The sequence below is a fragment of the Simochromis diagramma genome, unplaced genomic scaffold, assembly GCF_900408965.1.
Source record: "Simochromis diagramma unplaced genomic scaffold, fSimDia1.1 OVJJ01000603.1, whole genome shotgun sequence".
Lineage (NCBI taxonomy): Eukaryota > Metazoa > Chordata > Actinopteri > Cichliformes > Cichlidae > Simochromis > Simochromis diagramma.
The window spans coordinates 5,457,333-5,473,875 of record NW_024387414.1 but is presented as its reverse complement, the minus strand read 5'-3'; the positions used below and the strand labels follow the sequence as shown (position 1 = coordinate 5,473,875).

Sequence of the window (16,543 nt, the reverse complement as noted above, 5' to 3'; positions counted from 1 at the left end):
ACTTGGAGAGAAAAAAAGTAGTAACTGTGAGATTGTGAAGATGTCATAGGTTGTTTTTTTTTAAAGCTAAGATGCATGATAATTCATTTTTATATTTTATTTTTATATTTCAAGCATAAAAGCTATAAAATGTACAGACTAACGTCTCCCTTTCTATATTTATGAACTAACGTCAACAGCAAGCAAACAGTTGTTTGCCAAATGACATAAACACAAGGTATAAAATAGTTCCTTGCATAAACTACTGCTTTAATTAAGGAAAAATCTCAACCAAGCATTAAATGCCTTTGCAAGATTAGGGAGATACTGTAGTCTCTGTTTACCTCACTTTCTAATTTGATAAGAAAGTATGTGGAGGGAAATCCCTCTACTGAACCTTCACGAAACACCTTTCAAACTAATCTCACAATCCCTGGAAGAAATGTGCTACATCAAGCCCATCATGAAAAATGCTGGAGCAGTTGGAGAAAAACAACTTTTTTGCTCTCCGCTTATGACTTACAAAAAGTGCTTCAGTTGCTCCCTCCATTAATTCATCCATCATTTGATATTTTCTTGGAAGATTTTCTTGTTTTTAAAACCACGATCCCGAGGCTCATTACAGAGACATTCAATGTCTTAGTCAGGCATGCCGTACACTGTTAAATTCAGGACACGTTAAGCTGCTCAGAAATGACTTAATCTGGCATTTGACTACAAGTGTTGTATTTTAAATCACTTTGCACCTGGGGTTGTAAAAGGCTCATTTTTTTTGTACAACTTTCCTTCCTTTTGCTATTTGCTGTGACATAAGCTCTGTAAAGGAATCTTCCTCAGACATTCTGTGAGACCATGAACCCTGCAGCAGAAGTACTGGCAGTTATCTCGGTAAAATTTCCTCACCGTCTCTCCAGGCTGCCGCGGGATGCCGACGAAAAGGTGATCCAGGAAGTTGGCGCTGCGTCCGAGCCCCAGTACAGTGTAGGGCAGCTGGAGGGAGAAATAAGCTGACTGGCTTAGCTGACCAGCTACAGGAGGGAAGACAAAGAAAAGACAAGTTTGCCATCAATGAGGTATTCTTTTCAGCAAACACTAAAACCAAGTCAGAATATACATTAAAATATGCATGTATTGCCCTTGAATGCACAAGCAAGCATGTGCGGTCTCCAGATGCTGAATCATTATGACTCTACTGCCACCACAGTTAACATTTTTGCATTAATTAATTCACTGGAAAGCACTCAAGAGGATGAAATTTGGTACACTTGCCAGTACAACTTTGTACTTCTGGCTGGTCAAGTTTGAAATTTATCATGAAAATACTTGGGAGAAAAAAGCTATATCATAATTCAGTAATCTATGAGAGTCGACAATGTGCAAAAAGAGTGCAGCAAAAGGTCTTTAAAGAGCATTATTATAAGCAACTATAAGCAGTGCAGAAAATATAAACAGAAATTAGTGAACATTCTTGATACAAAGGAATCTTCTGTTGGGCTTTTTAAGTCTTAGGCTTTGGAATTCATGTACTTTAGAAGTTACTTTCAAACACGCCATCCATCTTAATATTGCCAGACCACAAGGGACACTGCACCTTAAAACACCACAAAAACTGTGCAGGAATGACAAGAGGCAAGACAAAGGTTTTGACTCGGCCTCCAAACTCCCCAAATTTAAGCGTACAAGTACCAGAACAAGCCCGATCGACAAAAGGTTCCATTTCCGCCAACATCTTGGTGCCTGACAAAGTAGGAAACCTCAAAACGATTCTGTATCCAGGATCATTACAAGGTGTTGGTCTGGGATGGGTGGGAATGAGACACAGAAGGAAGTGTAACATCTGAAGTCAAGTCAAATTTGTTTTTCGTACATTTAGAAACAACAAAGTGCTGTAGATTCCAAGAATCATATAAAGAACATTAAATCAACAACTTAGACTTCATCACTGGGCTCATATAATGTAAAACCATGTGCTCCAACCAAACCTATCCTGAGCACGACTGTTGATGACAACATGAATACGTACGAGTAACCATAATAAGAGGAATGAGAAGGAAATACACAACCAGAGCGACTGAGCCAGAGGGACTGCAGCATGAGACCTTGTGTTCTGACATGAAGCAGCGTCATAAAAGATACAAATCAGAGAGACACCTGAGGCCAGTGCAACACCTCTCTCTGTCTCTTCACCCAACCTCCCTCCTGTAATCTCTCCCCACTCACTTAATATTCTCATCCAATCCTCACTATTGTGTTTCCTCCTTTCTGCTCATCTCTCCATTCCTCTCTCTTGATACATCGCTCTGATTTGGCCTTTGCTTCCCCTTTTTCTCTCTCTCTCTCTCTCTCTCTCTCCCCTTCAGCTGCTGTATCTCGCCCACGCCACCCAACTCTGCCAAGTGCAGCCGACATAAATCAACCTCTATGTGGTAAACAAAGAGAGGGAAGGGGAGAGAGAGAAAGATGGAAGAAGAGAAAGAGAAAGCCTTGAGGCAGCCAGTGATCAGAACTAATGTGGATGGACTGCGTATTGCAGGCCAAGAGAAGCACAACAGCTATGCTTCTGTCTTTATTTTCTTTAATCTATGCCCAACCTCAGTTTGTCCGGTTCATTTTGGCCACCTGCAGTAAGGTCCTGTCAGTCCACCTGACTGCAGCTAAATATTTCTCTTCTTAAAAGCTGTTCCTTGCTGCACAAATAAAGCTGGCTTTTTACCTCAGGAACACTGCAGGGGTACAAATTGACCAGCCAGCGGGTGAAAGTATCTAGTAGCTACTATATGGTTTTAGTGCAATGAAAGCCTGTCCTTGATGCTCTAATGTCCACTCTGTGGCTCCAGTTAGCATGGAAGCTCGATGAACACCATTGACTTTTGCCATCTTCAACCAAAGAAAGCTTTTCAGCCGTGTCTATTTATGCCTAAATTTCTCTCACTTGTTATTGGTCTATGCATTTTATTTTCACAGCTTTTTAGCACCGGGATGCGGTTTTCTGAAGAGGCAGCGTAATTGCCTTAATCACACACTGCACATGGAGAGAGACAGACGATGGATGGTCAAAAATATTGGCTGTTTCCAGGAGGAGCTGGATACTTACCTGAAGTACAAAGACAGAGATTTTATGAGACATTGAAGCTGAATCCTGGGGTGTCTGACATTTACTGAGGTGTGCACGCATGTGCGTGCATTTGTGTGTGTGTGTTAGGGGAATTCACCAGATCAGTAGAGTGGAAAGCTGTGTACTTCTGCAATAAAATTTGATTTATAAATGCTTTTTACACATAGCAACATCATCATACCAGGGATAACAATGTTTTTCAATGGGTCATTCAGTTGACCACTTGATCCAGCCTGAAATAGCTCAAAAACCATCAAACAGACTGGCAAAAATTGACTATAATATACTACATACTGTAAGACAATGGATCATGACTATGTTGGCGATTCTGAGACTTTTCATCCTACCCCAGCTGGTTAAATTTACATGTGCATTACATTTAAAACATGTGGACAAACACAAAATCCAAGTTTACCAAAAGTAGTTTTTCTGGCAACTACAAAGAAAAGTTGAGGATGTAAAAGGAGAAATAAATAGCAACGACGCTTATAGCGACCCCAAGTCCTGATTGATTTTCTTTCTTTTTTTTCTTAAAAAAAAAGAAAGAAAATCAGAATGATGGTGTTTCAAGATAGAGTACCTTTGTTGATATCTACAGAAACTGGGGCAACAAAAACCTCAACAACAACAGAAACGGCATCTCTGAGTAAGAATCAGAATGATTTGAATTAAAAAAAATAAATAAAAATTCTTGTCAATTGCTACTTTTGTTCCCACACATAAATGTGTGGGAACAAAACTGGTGAATGTGGGACAAGGGTGTGAGGATAACACAGTGGGGGGGATTAACCAAGTAAACTTAATAGAGTTTTTGCTGCTTAACTTGACAGGTCGGAACTCTTGTTAACCACTTCTGTCTTTAATCTAAACAATTAAATAGCCTTTAGGGTTATTTTTTTTTATAGTTGACAACCAATAATTTATTGGCAGACTAATTCTTCTCTGTTCTCTATCCTGCAGTTGTGAAAAAAAAACCCACTTCATTGCTTCACACAGAACCTCAGAGCCATGGTGCTGAACAAAAGGGGATTTTTGAGGGGATTGAACCTTTAGGCCAGGTTTGGTTTGATGGTTTTGACAGAAGGCTTCTCCTCGTTTGTGGGCAAGAGGTGGATAGCTTGCAGCCCGCCACTCAGCAGGGTAGAGTGGGTGAGAGAGAGAGTGTGTGTGTGTGTGTGTGCGCGTGTGTGTGTCTGTGTGTGTGATGGAGGATCAAGCAGGGTTATATTGCAGGCAGGGAGCCTGGCTTAACGTCTGCTGAGTACTGTGCGAGTGCGTGTCTGAGTAGACCGGCTAACAAACACGGCCACGGCTGGAGCAAAGCCATTTCACAACACGGGGAGGCTGGCAAAGGGTATTATGCAGAGCAGTGTATCGGAGTGTCTGCATTTTGTGTGCGCTTGTGCATATGCGAGCAAGCGCATTTCTGTCCTATCTTCCAATAGCAGAGCCAGCGGAGGTCTTGGCAGGGGATTCCACCCTGCACACATGACTGACAGCCTACAATCCATCTCTTAGAAGACAAAGCGGATTCAAAGTAGCACAAGCAGTCACCCTTGGTGTGTGTACATCTGTGCGGACTTCTCATTTTCTCAAGTTTTAAACACAGACACACTTGTGGGCAGCATGATGTGCTTCGATTCAACAAGTTACTGCTCCAAAGCCAAACACATCGACAAGCAAACACTCAAGACCACACGCCCACGAAAGAAAGTACACAGATATCCACAGGGTCCAACCCAATTTGTGCCAAAAGAAAGAGAAAAGAAAAATATAATAGAATGAAAAGAAAAAGTTGCTCTTCATTGAAGTATTACATCTCATTTTACTGACTATATAAAACATAGTATAGTATAAAAAAAGTCTTAGAAATCTTGCTTAAGTCCTTAGAACTGAACTTGATCATCCACCTTGTTACTCCAAACATGGATTGGTAGAATACAAAACACGTTAATGTCTATTTTATTATTTTGTGTTTATATTATTTTGAGACAAAGGAAAGTAAAATAAAAGATTTGGAAATGCCACCGACTGTACACCTACTAAAGTAAACTGAGATGAGGTGGTTGCTGCTGTGATTTGATGCTATACAAGTAAAGCTGAACTGAACCTGAGCCCATGGACATCACCAAATTCTTTGTTTCCTCCCTTGAGATGCCCATCCAGGGCTTTACTACAGCCATCATCACGTTTAGCTTGTTTCTACATTCAGTATTGTATTTAATAACTAAAGAACATGCTATATCGGGTTCAAATCAGGTGACTGACATGGTCACTGAAGTGCTGTTTGATCAGTTATGCAGGATTCTGCTGAATCTGAGCAGAGAGTATAGTGCTAAACACTTCAAAACTCATCCTGCTACTTCTACCAACAGTCTCATCATCAGTAAACACTACTGGCCCATGTACCACTGGCAGTGATATGGCATGTTTTGGATCATGAGCCGTTCCTTTCCTTCTACCTACTTTCATCTCTCTAATCTTGGTTTCTTCTTTCAAAACTATGCAGGCTTTAAAAAATATTTTCTGCAAGTCAAATCCTGACTTCCTGTTCTTGAGTATAACCAGTGGTTTGCACCTAAATCTTCTGTACTTTCTTTCATAAAGACCTCTCCTGCTTATAGAACTTGACAGGCCTCGCCTGGCTATAAAACCGCTTGTCGATTCATTTTAAACCTCTGAAAATGCACAAGTTTTGTAAAACCAGTTGAATTAAAGCTGAAAGATTTAAAACCAACTGTAGCGGTGTATAAAAATTGTGTCTTTGTCTAACAAATTATGGAAATTATTATTTTTCACTTTTCTAAATCATCATTATTATTGCAGCACTTTTGTGTTATTTTATGTTTTGTGTTTTCATTCTTGAATGAGCAAAGTCTAGCTGTGGTAACTCTGACAGTCTTTCATTCTGTTTTGACTCACTGACAGTTTTGGCATATGATACACAACTGAGTGCATTCTTTGACACCTGTATGCTAGTCACAGTACCTGAGATAACACTCTAGGCTGAAACTAATTCGGAACACTGCAAATTAAATGACTTCGATGTACCTGAGTGGAATCTCATTTTACTTTATGTTAATTGCATTTTACTCTACTGTGGGTTGAAGAGCAAGTGCTTTTCTTAGTTTATAAAATGTATTTCACTTCCTCTCACACCATCATACCTTGTTTTCCTCACAACAGAATGCAAGCTAGGACCTTGATAAGGCTTTTGGGATACAAGCCCGCCCCCATGATATTTAAGCTGACACATTTTAACTCCTTGTAGGCATGAGAAAGCAAAAAAAAAAAAAAAAAAAAAGAGTGAGACAAAGATGAGAGAGAAAGTCGGACAGAGAGAGGACATGGATGCCTCTGAGGGAGCTTCAACACGTTTGTGTGTGTCCATCTGCCGAGATCTTATGACACATCCTGTCTCTGGGCTCTACCACCTCTGGCCAGGCACATGCAGAATAACAATGTCATGTCTATCAGTCTGAAACCGAGTCAAATTTGTGTACGGGCACAAGATGGCAATAAATGATGCAAAAAAAAATTAAGAATAAATAAGGAATCTGAACATCAGACGTGTAAAACGCAACTGTTAAAAGCAACAGCACACCATCTGCAAATCCTTCCACAGGAAAATGAAAAATGCACCAATATCATGATCCCAGTAAATTCATTCAGGAAAGAAATACGGTCATAAACATAATTGGCTTGCAGTGCCGACACACTTACACACACTCTCTCTCTCTCACTCCCTGGGGTTTCAAAAACGAAACATTTTTTTGAGAACTTCCTGGTGCCCGTCGCTATAGAAACCATTTGCTCCCCTGATGGCGATAAAAGGAGCAAATTGCCGAGATGTAGGGTGGAGCCATAAGGGACAGAAGCGCATACGCACGCACGCACACACGCACACACACGCACACACACACACACACACACACAGTACACCTGGCCTGAAGAGCCCTCTTCAGAGCCCTATAATGGTGTCAAGATCTGAACATTGATTTGCGTTTTACCACACGTGTGTACGTGTGTGTGGTGAGACACTGAAAAAAAAAAAAGCAATGGGCTCTATAGTTGTTCTGTCTTTATCGCCATCTAGATTTGCGCTCTCTCTCAAATGATACAGCAATAAAACATGTTGACATCTGCATCCAGATGATGAATGAAATGGAAGCATGGTTGCATGTGTGAAGCAACAGACCTAAAGACAGTGTGCATCACTCTTGCTTGCTCGCCTTTACTAAAAAATACAGTGTAGCTCCACGACATGTAAAATTTCTTAAATTTTATGTATTCACTTCAGTTTTCCCAGCCATGTCAGCTGTAGAAAGAAATGAAATAAAGCTACAAAACACCTGAAGAAAATGTGATTCAAATGAGAAGTATTCAGCCTGAATCAAAAATAAACTCTATTTTTTTAAGTTAAGAAGCCTGAAAACATTTAAGAGTTGGGAGTTTTACTGATGAACCAAAAGAGCATACAGTTATGAATAATGTTCTTGGATGGATGACCTCATTATTATACATTCTCTCAAAATGGAAGCATTCATCAATTCTCTTGTTATGAGAAACTTTGGAAACCAGACCAAGATGAATTAAGTCAATAGTACTACCCAGCAAAACAAGTGAGTAGTCAGTGTGCTATGTCTGGAATGATAAATGTGCACTTCAAGACTGGCAGAAGGAGGAGAAACCTGAGAGTTGGCAAAAAGTTTTGTCAGCCAGTGCTGAGTGCATTTAAAAATACAGGTCTGCTTCTTAGGATTGACAAACTTCCATCATGTGGGGAAAAAGTTTAACGTCGTCATTAAGTTACGGCACATGTCAACATTAGATACTTAAATGGAGTTTTGTAATAATCAGTGCAGATGATTGGCAGGTGTGTTCAAATCACAGCAATCCCCCTCAACTGCACACTTAAGAAAAACAATTTAACTGCTTGCATAGTGGCTTGCTTTTTCTGATATTATGAAAATGATCCAGTGAGATCTGATTTTGAAATCATTAGAATAGAGAAATAAACCACGCAGTTGTGAATAAGTCTCGACTTAGATCAATGTCAACATTTCTCACATTGCACTGTAGCGCTGTGCGATATGACCAAAATCTCATATCCCGATATAAGAATTCTATCGTCCAATAACGACATAAATCACAAAAAATGTAACATTTTCTGTAATTTCTGTGAATCTCGGGGAGCTCGTCTTGCGTGAAGTGTTTCCAGCTGCGCGTCATGTAGCTGGAGTCGAGTGTTTTAACCGATGTATGAAACGATACATTTTTAGACATAAGTTGTAACAGCCGCAGTTTTCTTGGTGAGTATTTATTACACGGCGTGCTGCGGGGCTCCGTATGTTCTAACGTTTGAGTCGAAGGTTTATTTTTTAGCACCTGGCGACTCTTTTTTAATTCTCATCCGTAAATAATCTGCTCTTTCACGTGATTCAGTTTATTTTGAAAAGTCTCAACAGGATCTTGAACTTTATTGTGAAAGGTTTATGTGGAACATAAACAAGCGGACACGCGATGCTATTACCGTTGTTGTTGCTAACCACAACGCATAAAAACAGGCGCTTGTCCGTCTGTAGTGTGGTTATATTAAATATAAGAGAAAGGGAGAACTTTAAGAAATGAATATAGCCACTACAGTGACCATCAAAACGATGAAAAAAATATTGGCCTAAACATTTTATTTTGCCGACACCACAAAACAAACAATAGCATAAAATGAAACGATAGACGTTTTTATATTGTTATATCGAACACTGGACACCCTTGATTTGAAGACAGCAGCCAAAACCTCAACTTCTAACTTCTAGAAATGCACCATTTGGGATATCACAGGGCTGTAGGCAGAGTCCGAAAAACAGTTGTGTTTTGGGGTTGAGGGATTTTAAGTTCTTGGCACACAGAGAAGAAATGAGATACAGACTTTTACATTTGACCTAACAACAGTGTATAGTTTGGATAACAGAGGTGATTTCTTCAAATTATATACATAATACATTTTAAGAACATTTCCTACAGCATGAAATACATGTCTATAATATGAAATTCTTCCTGTACCAGGTTACTTACACTACAACAGATTAAAATACTGCTCTGTTTGCAGAATAATATTCTGCCAGCAGTTCACACGCATGCTGCTTGGTGCAGCGCTGTAGGTCTGTTTACAGATATTATTGCTGATGATGCAAGACACAGTGGACTCTTAATAACAAATCTGAATTGAATTAAATGTGCACTTGTCTCCATGGATAAGTTCTTAAGCTGATCATTTCCAAATCCATTTATATTTAGCCACTGCCTTTTCTATTATGACAGAAAACATAAGTCTTTGCAATTTTCTGTACCACTGCACAAATCTTTGCTGACACATGATATTGGCAAAAACAACTGACACCAGAGCCTCTATGATGGAGTACCTAAGTGGAGCTTTGTTATAAATGATAAGGCTAGTATGGCAGGTAAAATGTTTATCATGTTCCCACCCATCTCAGTTTAGTCTACTAATATTTATTAACTCCCACTAAACACAAAGAATATGATGGTTTTATTAACTGTACAGGCATTTACCTCAGCAGGAAGTTACATTTTTGATCCAATGAGGACACGTTTACAATCATTACAGTCATATTGCTTGAACCACATCATTGCTTTAGGTAAGTTACTTTCTTCAGCCAACAAACTGAGAAAATCTCAGAACAAAAACACTGAAGGACACACTGTAGCTTCCTGAGATTAGTTTTACTCTCTGTGAAAAAGTTCATGATCCATTTCGATGCATACTGTATGAGCACTTGCTTCACGGAAACCAAAGGATGTTTAGCAACACACAGGACAACAGACAGGTAGGCAATAGAAGCATATTATAAGTTAAACAGTCTTGACAATATATGGTACCAATAAACTAGCTGCAGAAAAGAGAGATTAATGGGTGAGAAGAGGAAAGAGGCAAAGGGAGATAGGTGAAGGCGTGAAAAACATAGACGAGAAAAAACATGCTAAGCCTGATCAATAGTAATTCACCATATCTCGGTGTTGGGCTACCTCTCTTCTTTTCACACCAATATTTCCTTCTCCTCTCTCCCTCTCTCATCTTCGGTTCTGATCTCTCGCCACTTGCATCTCTTATCTTTGTCTTTTGTTCCACCCTCATTTTCACTCCTATCCTTTTCTCTCTGCGGCTCTGTCCTCTGCACCCTCTCATTTTCTCCCTTTTTAACCCTTTTCATTTCTCCCATCCACCTACTCTCCTATCTTTCTCCCAGTATTATGAATTCTCACTGTGTGTTTAAAGACTATCCTCAATATACCATGCAATAAATTTTCGGAGAAAAGGGTTGTGCTCACTATTGACCTGACGAGGTCTCTGAGAACAGGGGTACACCTGCCCATAGATCAGTATGACGTCAAGTGAAATGGGCTGGCTTTTAGGATTCTGCTTGGGGAATCAGAGTGATGCAGCAAAAAGCAACATAAGTGGTTCCAAGTGGACAGGTCAGCACTCACATAATTTTCTCTCTGAGGTCTCTTCTTAATTTCTTTGGATTTTTTTTTTTTTTAAACAAACATTTAAAAGGTTAAGATCAATATGTTTTTGGATGAGTTGCTGCAGGTGAACATGTGTTTTTAAAGGTTAAGTATGAAAGTGTGTGTGTGTGTGTGTAATTGCTAATCCCGTGGACTCATTAACCTAATTGGACAGTCTATCGAGAGCTCCACATTGATGCGGGCGTGCTACGATTCTTCTCCCTATGAGCACTCCTTCCTTACACTTTCTTTGCCTTTCCTGTTACTTTGCTCTCAAATGTCCCTTTCTTTCTTTGTCCGTGGTGAACATAAAGGAAATAGTCTTTGACACTATAGACACAACTGCACTGTCTGGACAATGTGAAGAACTCTTGAGCTTTCCTTATTCCCTGTTAGCATAATAACATTATTCTTTCTACTTCAATTTCCAGCTTGGTGAGACTAAAGGCCAAAATATGTCTGGCAGAAACAACCTAATGTAAAGAAGAGTTATGGGCATGGACAATAGCTAGTTTTCCATCAGATTTATTTATGAGAGTGATGGTATTTTCTTAGTTTATTTCCCAAAATAAGAAAAATCTTTCAAGCTCCCAAGATAATTTGGATTAGAGTATAAGCACTGTTTTATCTCACTGTAATCAGCTGAGAAATTCACAGGTGGCTTTCAAGACATTGACAAGCCGTTTAAAAAAATAACCGTCCTCCACCACGTCCCAGAGAAAGTGCGGACTCCTGATTGCTGTTGTGATACTAAGGCCATTAAACCCTTAATTTAAATTATAAACTAATAAATTTGCTTGACCACAGAAGACACAAAAGAAATTATACTTGCAGAGTGGTTAACTACCATCGAAGCAGCTGATGCGCCCGTTTACCGAAAACACACAGTACATACCAAATTCAATTTTGAAGTATAAGAGTGGCAAAATAAACCAAAAACAAACACAAAAAAAAGAATAGTTTGTTTTGTGTGCTGCAGCCTGGAATTGCTTGCAGCTAATGGCGTGGAGATCAGTATTAAGTAAATGATGTTATCCCAAGGCCCGTTTACACCCGCACCCACAGATTTTTTCCCTCTTCTCATTGTTGGGATGCATTCATGCTGAAGTTGTCAATAACGTTGTTGTTGTGGAACCTCAGCATCTAGCTGAGGGCTCTGGCTAGTGCTACAGAAGTCGAGCAAAGTGATTTTTAGAATTGGCAGGTAACTTAAAATGTTTTAAACAGCTTAACAAATCACCAGACACAAACTTTGCAGTTTGGATCACAGTACATGGATGGTAAATGGTAAATGGACTGATTCTTATATAGCGCTTTTCTACTCTCCCGGAGTACTCAGTAAACTCAAAGCGTCGTATGCAACATGCCTCATTCACAAGTGCAAACTAATCTACATTCACACACAGTCACACTCCGATGAACGCATCGGAGGGCAATTTGGGGTTAGTACCTTGCCCAAGGACACTTGACATGCAGACTGGGGAAGCCTAAGATCCAACCACCAACCTTCCGATCAGTAGCTGATCTGCTCTACCACCTAAGCCACAGCCACCCTACATCTGTGAGATAATGGTAGATGGGCTGTACTTTCTTAGGGAGAAAAAAAATGTTCATTTTCGATAGATTCATAAGAGATGCCGAAGTAAAGGTAAGGACTGCTCAATGAAATTCAGTCAACTATCAATTTAAAGCTTGGGTATGGTTCAAAAGTATGCTAGATTTTTTAATCATTTATAGGATCTATACATGGTGTTGTGCCGAAGATTTTTCATAAAACAATTCAAGCATAGTGATTTGAAATTGTTTAAGATTGTATGAAAATACTACACAGTTTAGTATAGTTCATTGAAGACTAAATTGGTTAGTCTACTGTACTGTTGACAGAAGTTGACAATGGTGCACTATGCTGCACTGGTGCAGAGCAGGCTGTGGTGTTCATGCTCACTGTTAGGTCACATCAAGAGTTCCAGACATAAATTTAAACTGATCCGTCTGATTCTGTTGTTGCAGTCAATGAAATCCACAAAAAAAAGCAGTAAAACTCAGAGCAGCAGCACCAGGAGCAGGTGAACTGACCCCAGCTTGCATGTAAAGACAACAAATCTACTGGAGCTCACAATAAAAATGTTTACATGTGTTCTAAACATGTTTTTCCTGACACTGCAGTTTTGATCATGCTAATAGAGGCACATTATATTCAAACTCTGTCCCCTGATTGTCTAAAGTTGGGACCCTGAGAGGAACACAATGCAGTGTCCAGAGTGGAGGAGAAAAAGGATTAAAAAGGTTGTTAATGAATAACTTCAACTATTCATCTCCACCCCCTCACTCCCTCTGTGTCTCAGCAGGAGTTAGTTGATAATGAGGTGTGGTGTTGTCAGAATCACAGCCCATGCTCATCTATCCAACCTGCTTAGTAAGGGGCATGGCGCACCACTGTCTGGTACGATATACATACAAGGTCACAATGAGACAGATGTTAGGGTATGCACGCATGCATATGCTGCTACCCAGACAGAACACATATAGAAATACAGTATGCACACACTGCAGAATGTATAAAAGATAAATACATGAACACATACTTATTATACTGCAGTGCAATCTAATCAGATTAGAGGGTGATATGATCATTATATCGTTTTTGAGTATATACGATGTTCCCCTCAGCTGTGGTACAGGGAAGTTAAACTCATTTTAAGTCACCGTTCACATACAGTATAGCCCAGTTTGATTTCAAGTGGGCTGGACCAATTAATCCAGTGAAACCATTAAATAATCGATAAAGAAAAAAAAACTGTATGATTACATTTTTGAAAATGTTCACATTAAATGAATCAACCTGACACCCTGAAATATCTTTGGAAAAATAAGTGCAATTTCAACAACTGCACTTAAAAACTGCTTTTCCAGATTCAGTCAGTTTATTGTTATTGGAAAGAGGAACTATTTCTGTAACTTACAAGAACAAATCCACATGACATCTTTCTTCATTGTGTTAAAACTGATGATTTAGACCTCTGTCGTGGAAGAAATTAACAGTTTGAAAATCACATCTACTGATGTGGTCCATTCAAAGCTACTTGCAAAACAATGCTCTGTGATGCAAAATACTATGGAAAGTCCAAAAATAATTATTTCCTTCTGTGCCATTTTCATATCACACAAAGCAGTCCCATGTGCTTGATTGAACTTGCCATATACATCTACCATCTCTGCTTTTATTCCTCTCCCATCTTCATCCAAACGGCCTCCTTTTCTGATTAGAGCTTAGTATTTCTTTCTTATAAGTAACTGCTTCCCCTCTTTCTGTCCTTTTATTCCTTTTTCCTATTTTCTACTGGAATTTCAATCCTCTATTGAGCCTCCTCAGTCCTCTCTCCATCTCTTAGCATTTTATAATCTCTCCTTTCCTCTCTGCTCTTTCCCTTTCAGGAGGGTGAAGGGTAAGTGAAGATCGTTGGGCCCCGGTGGAGAGCCCCAGACATCGTGGGTGTGTGTATGCGTGTGTGTTTGTGTGCACCCCATCATTGCTCATCTCTGGCAGCCTCGCTGGCTGTTCCCCGAGCTACAAGCTACAGAATAAATACACTTTAAATCACCACACACACACACACACACTCACTCACACACGCACACACGCCTGCTCCCTGGCAGCACTTTGCTGCTGTTAAATGAGGGGTCTGGGGAGTTGTGCCGGCAAAGCCTTTGGCTACTTGTGCTCTCCTCCTCCTCTCTCTCTGTACACTCCAAGCTAACACACACTGAAAGAATAAGCTGGAGTTATGATGGACAGGCTATAATACTGCCAGGATATTCTAAATACATGGGAGTCTGTTTTATGAACATCCCAAACCAGGAGCACTGTCTGGGGATCCAGAGACTTCTTACTGACAAAGATGTACTGGCTGAGTGAACAAAATGTCACCATGTTCTTATGAACTAGAAGGACCACATGGACCAACATGAAAGCAAGGAGCTATTCATTATGATTATTTTATTCTGTTCTGTATGTGTCTTATTAAGAATTTTTGGCTTTAAAAAACAAGAAATACAGATGACTTGCAGCAAAACTCCCTGAGGGGTGGGGTGGGGGTCACAGGAGATTCACAGTTACATGGTATTAGCACTCACTGCTGCATTTCTCTTTGTATAAGTCCTGAGAAGCATTTTCACATTTATCTGACGAAAATTGCTTTGATTTCCTTCCCTAGTTCCACATCAGCCATGAAAGAGTTTGGGTTTATTACCATATCTGTAGCATGAATTATGATCAACTATGGTACACTTACTGTATGCATCATCCCTTGCACTAGAATAAGAATCTATAAAAACTCAACAGTATTTAAAAATAGCTTAATCTTAAATTCGAAGCGGTAAACACTTGATAGTCTTCTTCAGACCTCTAGGAGTTACAAAACATTTGTTTTTGTCACAAACAATTCCTGAGGAAGATATCTGGCTCTTTGATTGCTAAATGTTGCACTATGTCCATCTAGTCTCTAACTGTTTGTGTCTAGTGATTTATGTTGAAAAGAACTCAAGTGGGTTTGCCTCAGCTGCCTGCTGCAGCTGAAAATGACTTACTGAAAGTGGTGTGAAGAAATCAAAACAGGACAGTTGTTGCAGTGAGCTTAGGCTATGAAGCTCTTTGATAATTCTCCCTTTGGTTCATTACTACAACTAGTCACTTCACAACACGGTTTTCACATTACGTGGAACACGACAAAGTACCTAAATGCAAGCTAAGGTTTATGAAGAAAAAGAAAAAAGGCATGCTGGATTTCTAGGTTTGGTGGGAAGAACATAGAGCCTTGACCCGGACCACATTTAAAACCTTAGGGATCAAAACCTTGGGGCTTTATATTAATACTCAAAGATTTTCAATTGGAGCAGAGATAAACGTAATGTTTAGGAGTCACCACACTTCACAGCTGAGAAAGGCCTTTAAAGAATCAGAAGCAGTAAGTAAAAGCCACATTGCTTTATGACATCAGTTTCACCATTTTCCTGCTGTCTGTATTCTTGGTCATATTCATGTTAAGCAGTTGCACAGTGTGTTTTAATGCTGTTTGCTAAACATAATATAAAAACGTAACCACATATACATTTCTAAAACCTTTGCACAATCTAAGCTTAGTGGGAGTCTGTATCACGCTCTTCTCTGTATCTTCTCTGCAGTGGGTATGAGAGCAGGTGGTGCTCCTCTCTCCCCCACACTGCTCCCTCTTCACTGTTGCTCTCTACGCCCATTTAACTGCATATTTTAAAGCAGTGGGATGTGTGGAGAGGGAACGAAACAGCCAAATACAGCAGAGTTCATGTGATTTTTTTGTCCACTCTGTGTTTTGGGGCTGGGACAGAGAGCACCAAACTAAAAACTCTGCAGCTATTAGAAGATTTGTTTGAGCACAGTTTCATAGACAGGAGCTTATAGCTGTCTAATAATGGTGAAATAATGATGATGTGAGACTGTGAAATGACCGCTCTTTCTTTAAATATGTATATTCTCCAACTGTGCCAACAGACAAATGAAACAATGAAACCTGACAAAATTGAATTATGTTGCACAGAGGAATCCACACAGACTATATATATCCCTGACCCCAGGCTGTCAGTGCGTCGTGTCCTCTTCCACTTCTCTGTCCTTCCCACAATGTAACATCAACTATGTTAACTGTAGCTAATACAGCACAGCATTGCTGTCCTCAGTGTCTCCCCTTATCTTTCTATGCATCACTCTCTTTTTCCTCACTTCTACCCTTATTAGTCTTGAGCAGTAGGGTAGCGTAGAGTTCGTTACCTCATGGGCTGCTAAATATAACATGACCCAGTGATCCTACTAGCTTTAGCAATATAATCAAAACGGCTGGAGTCAAAAGTTTTCAACTGACATTAATAAAATACCACCCACCCTAA

At 39.7% G+C, this 16,543-nt stretch overlaps 1 protein-coding gene across 1 annotated transcript in view; it reads right to left on the bottom strand.

Moving 5' to 3' along the window:
* Positions 1-16,543, bottom strand: part of itfg1 (integrin alpha FG-GAP repeat containing 1) — a 148,242-nt gene that overhangs the window by 17,501 nt on the left and 114,198 nt on the right. The window contains exon 15 of the mRNA XM_040011120.1: positions 883-1,007. Within this exon, the coding sequence (XP_039867054.1) occupies positions 883-1,007 (125 nt within the window). The remainder of the gene's footprint in view (positions 1-882; positions 1,008-16,543) is intronic.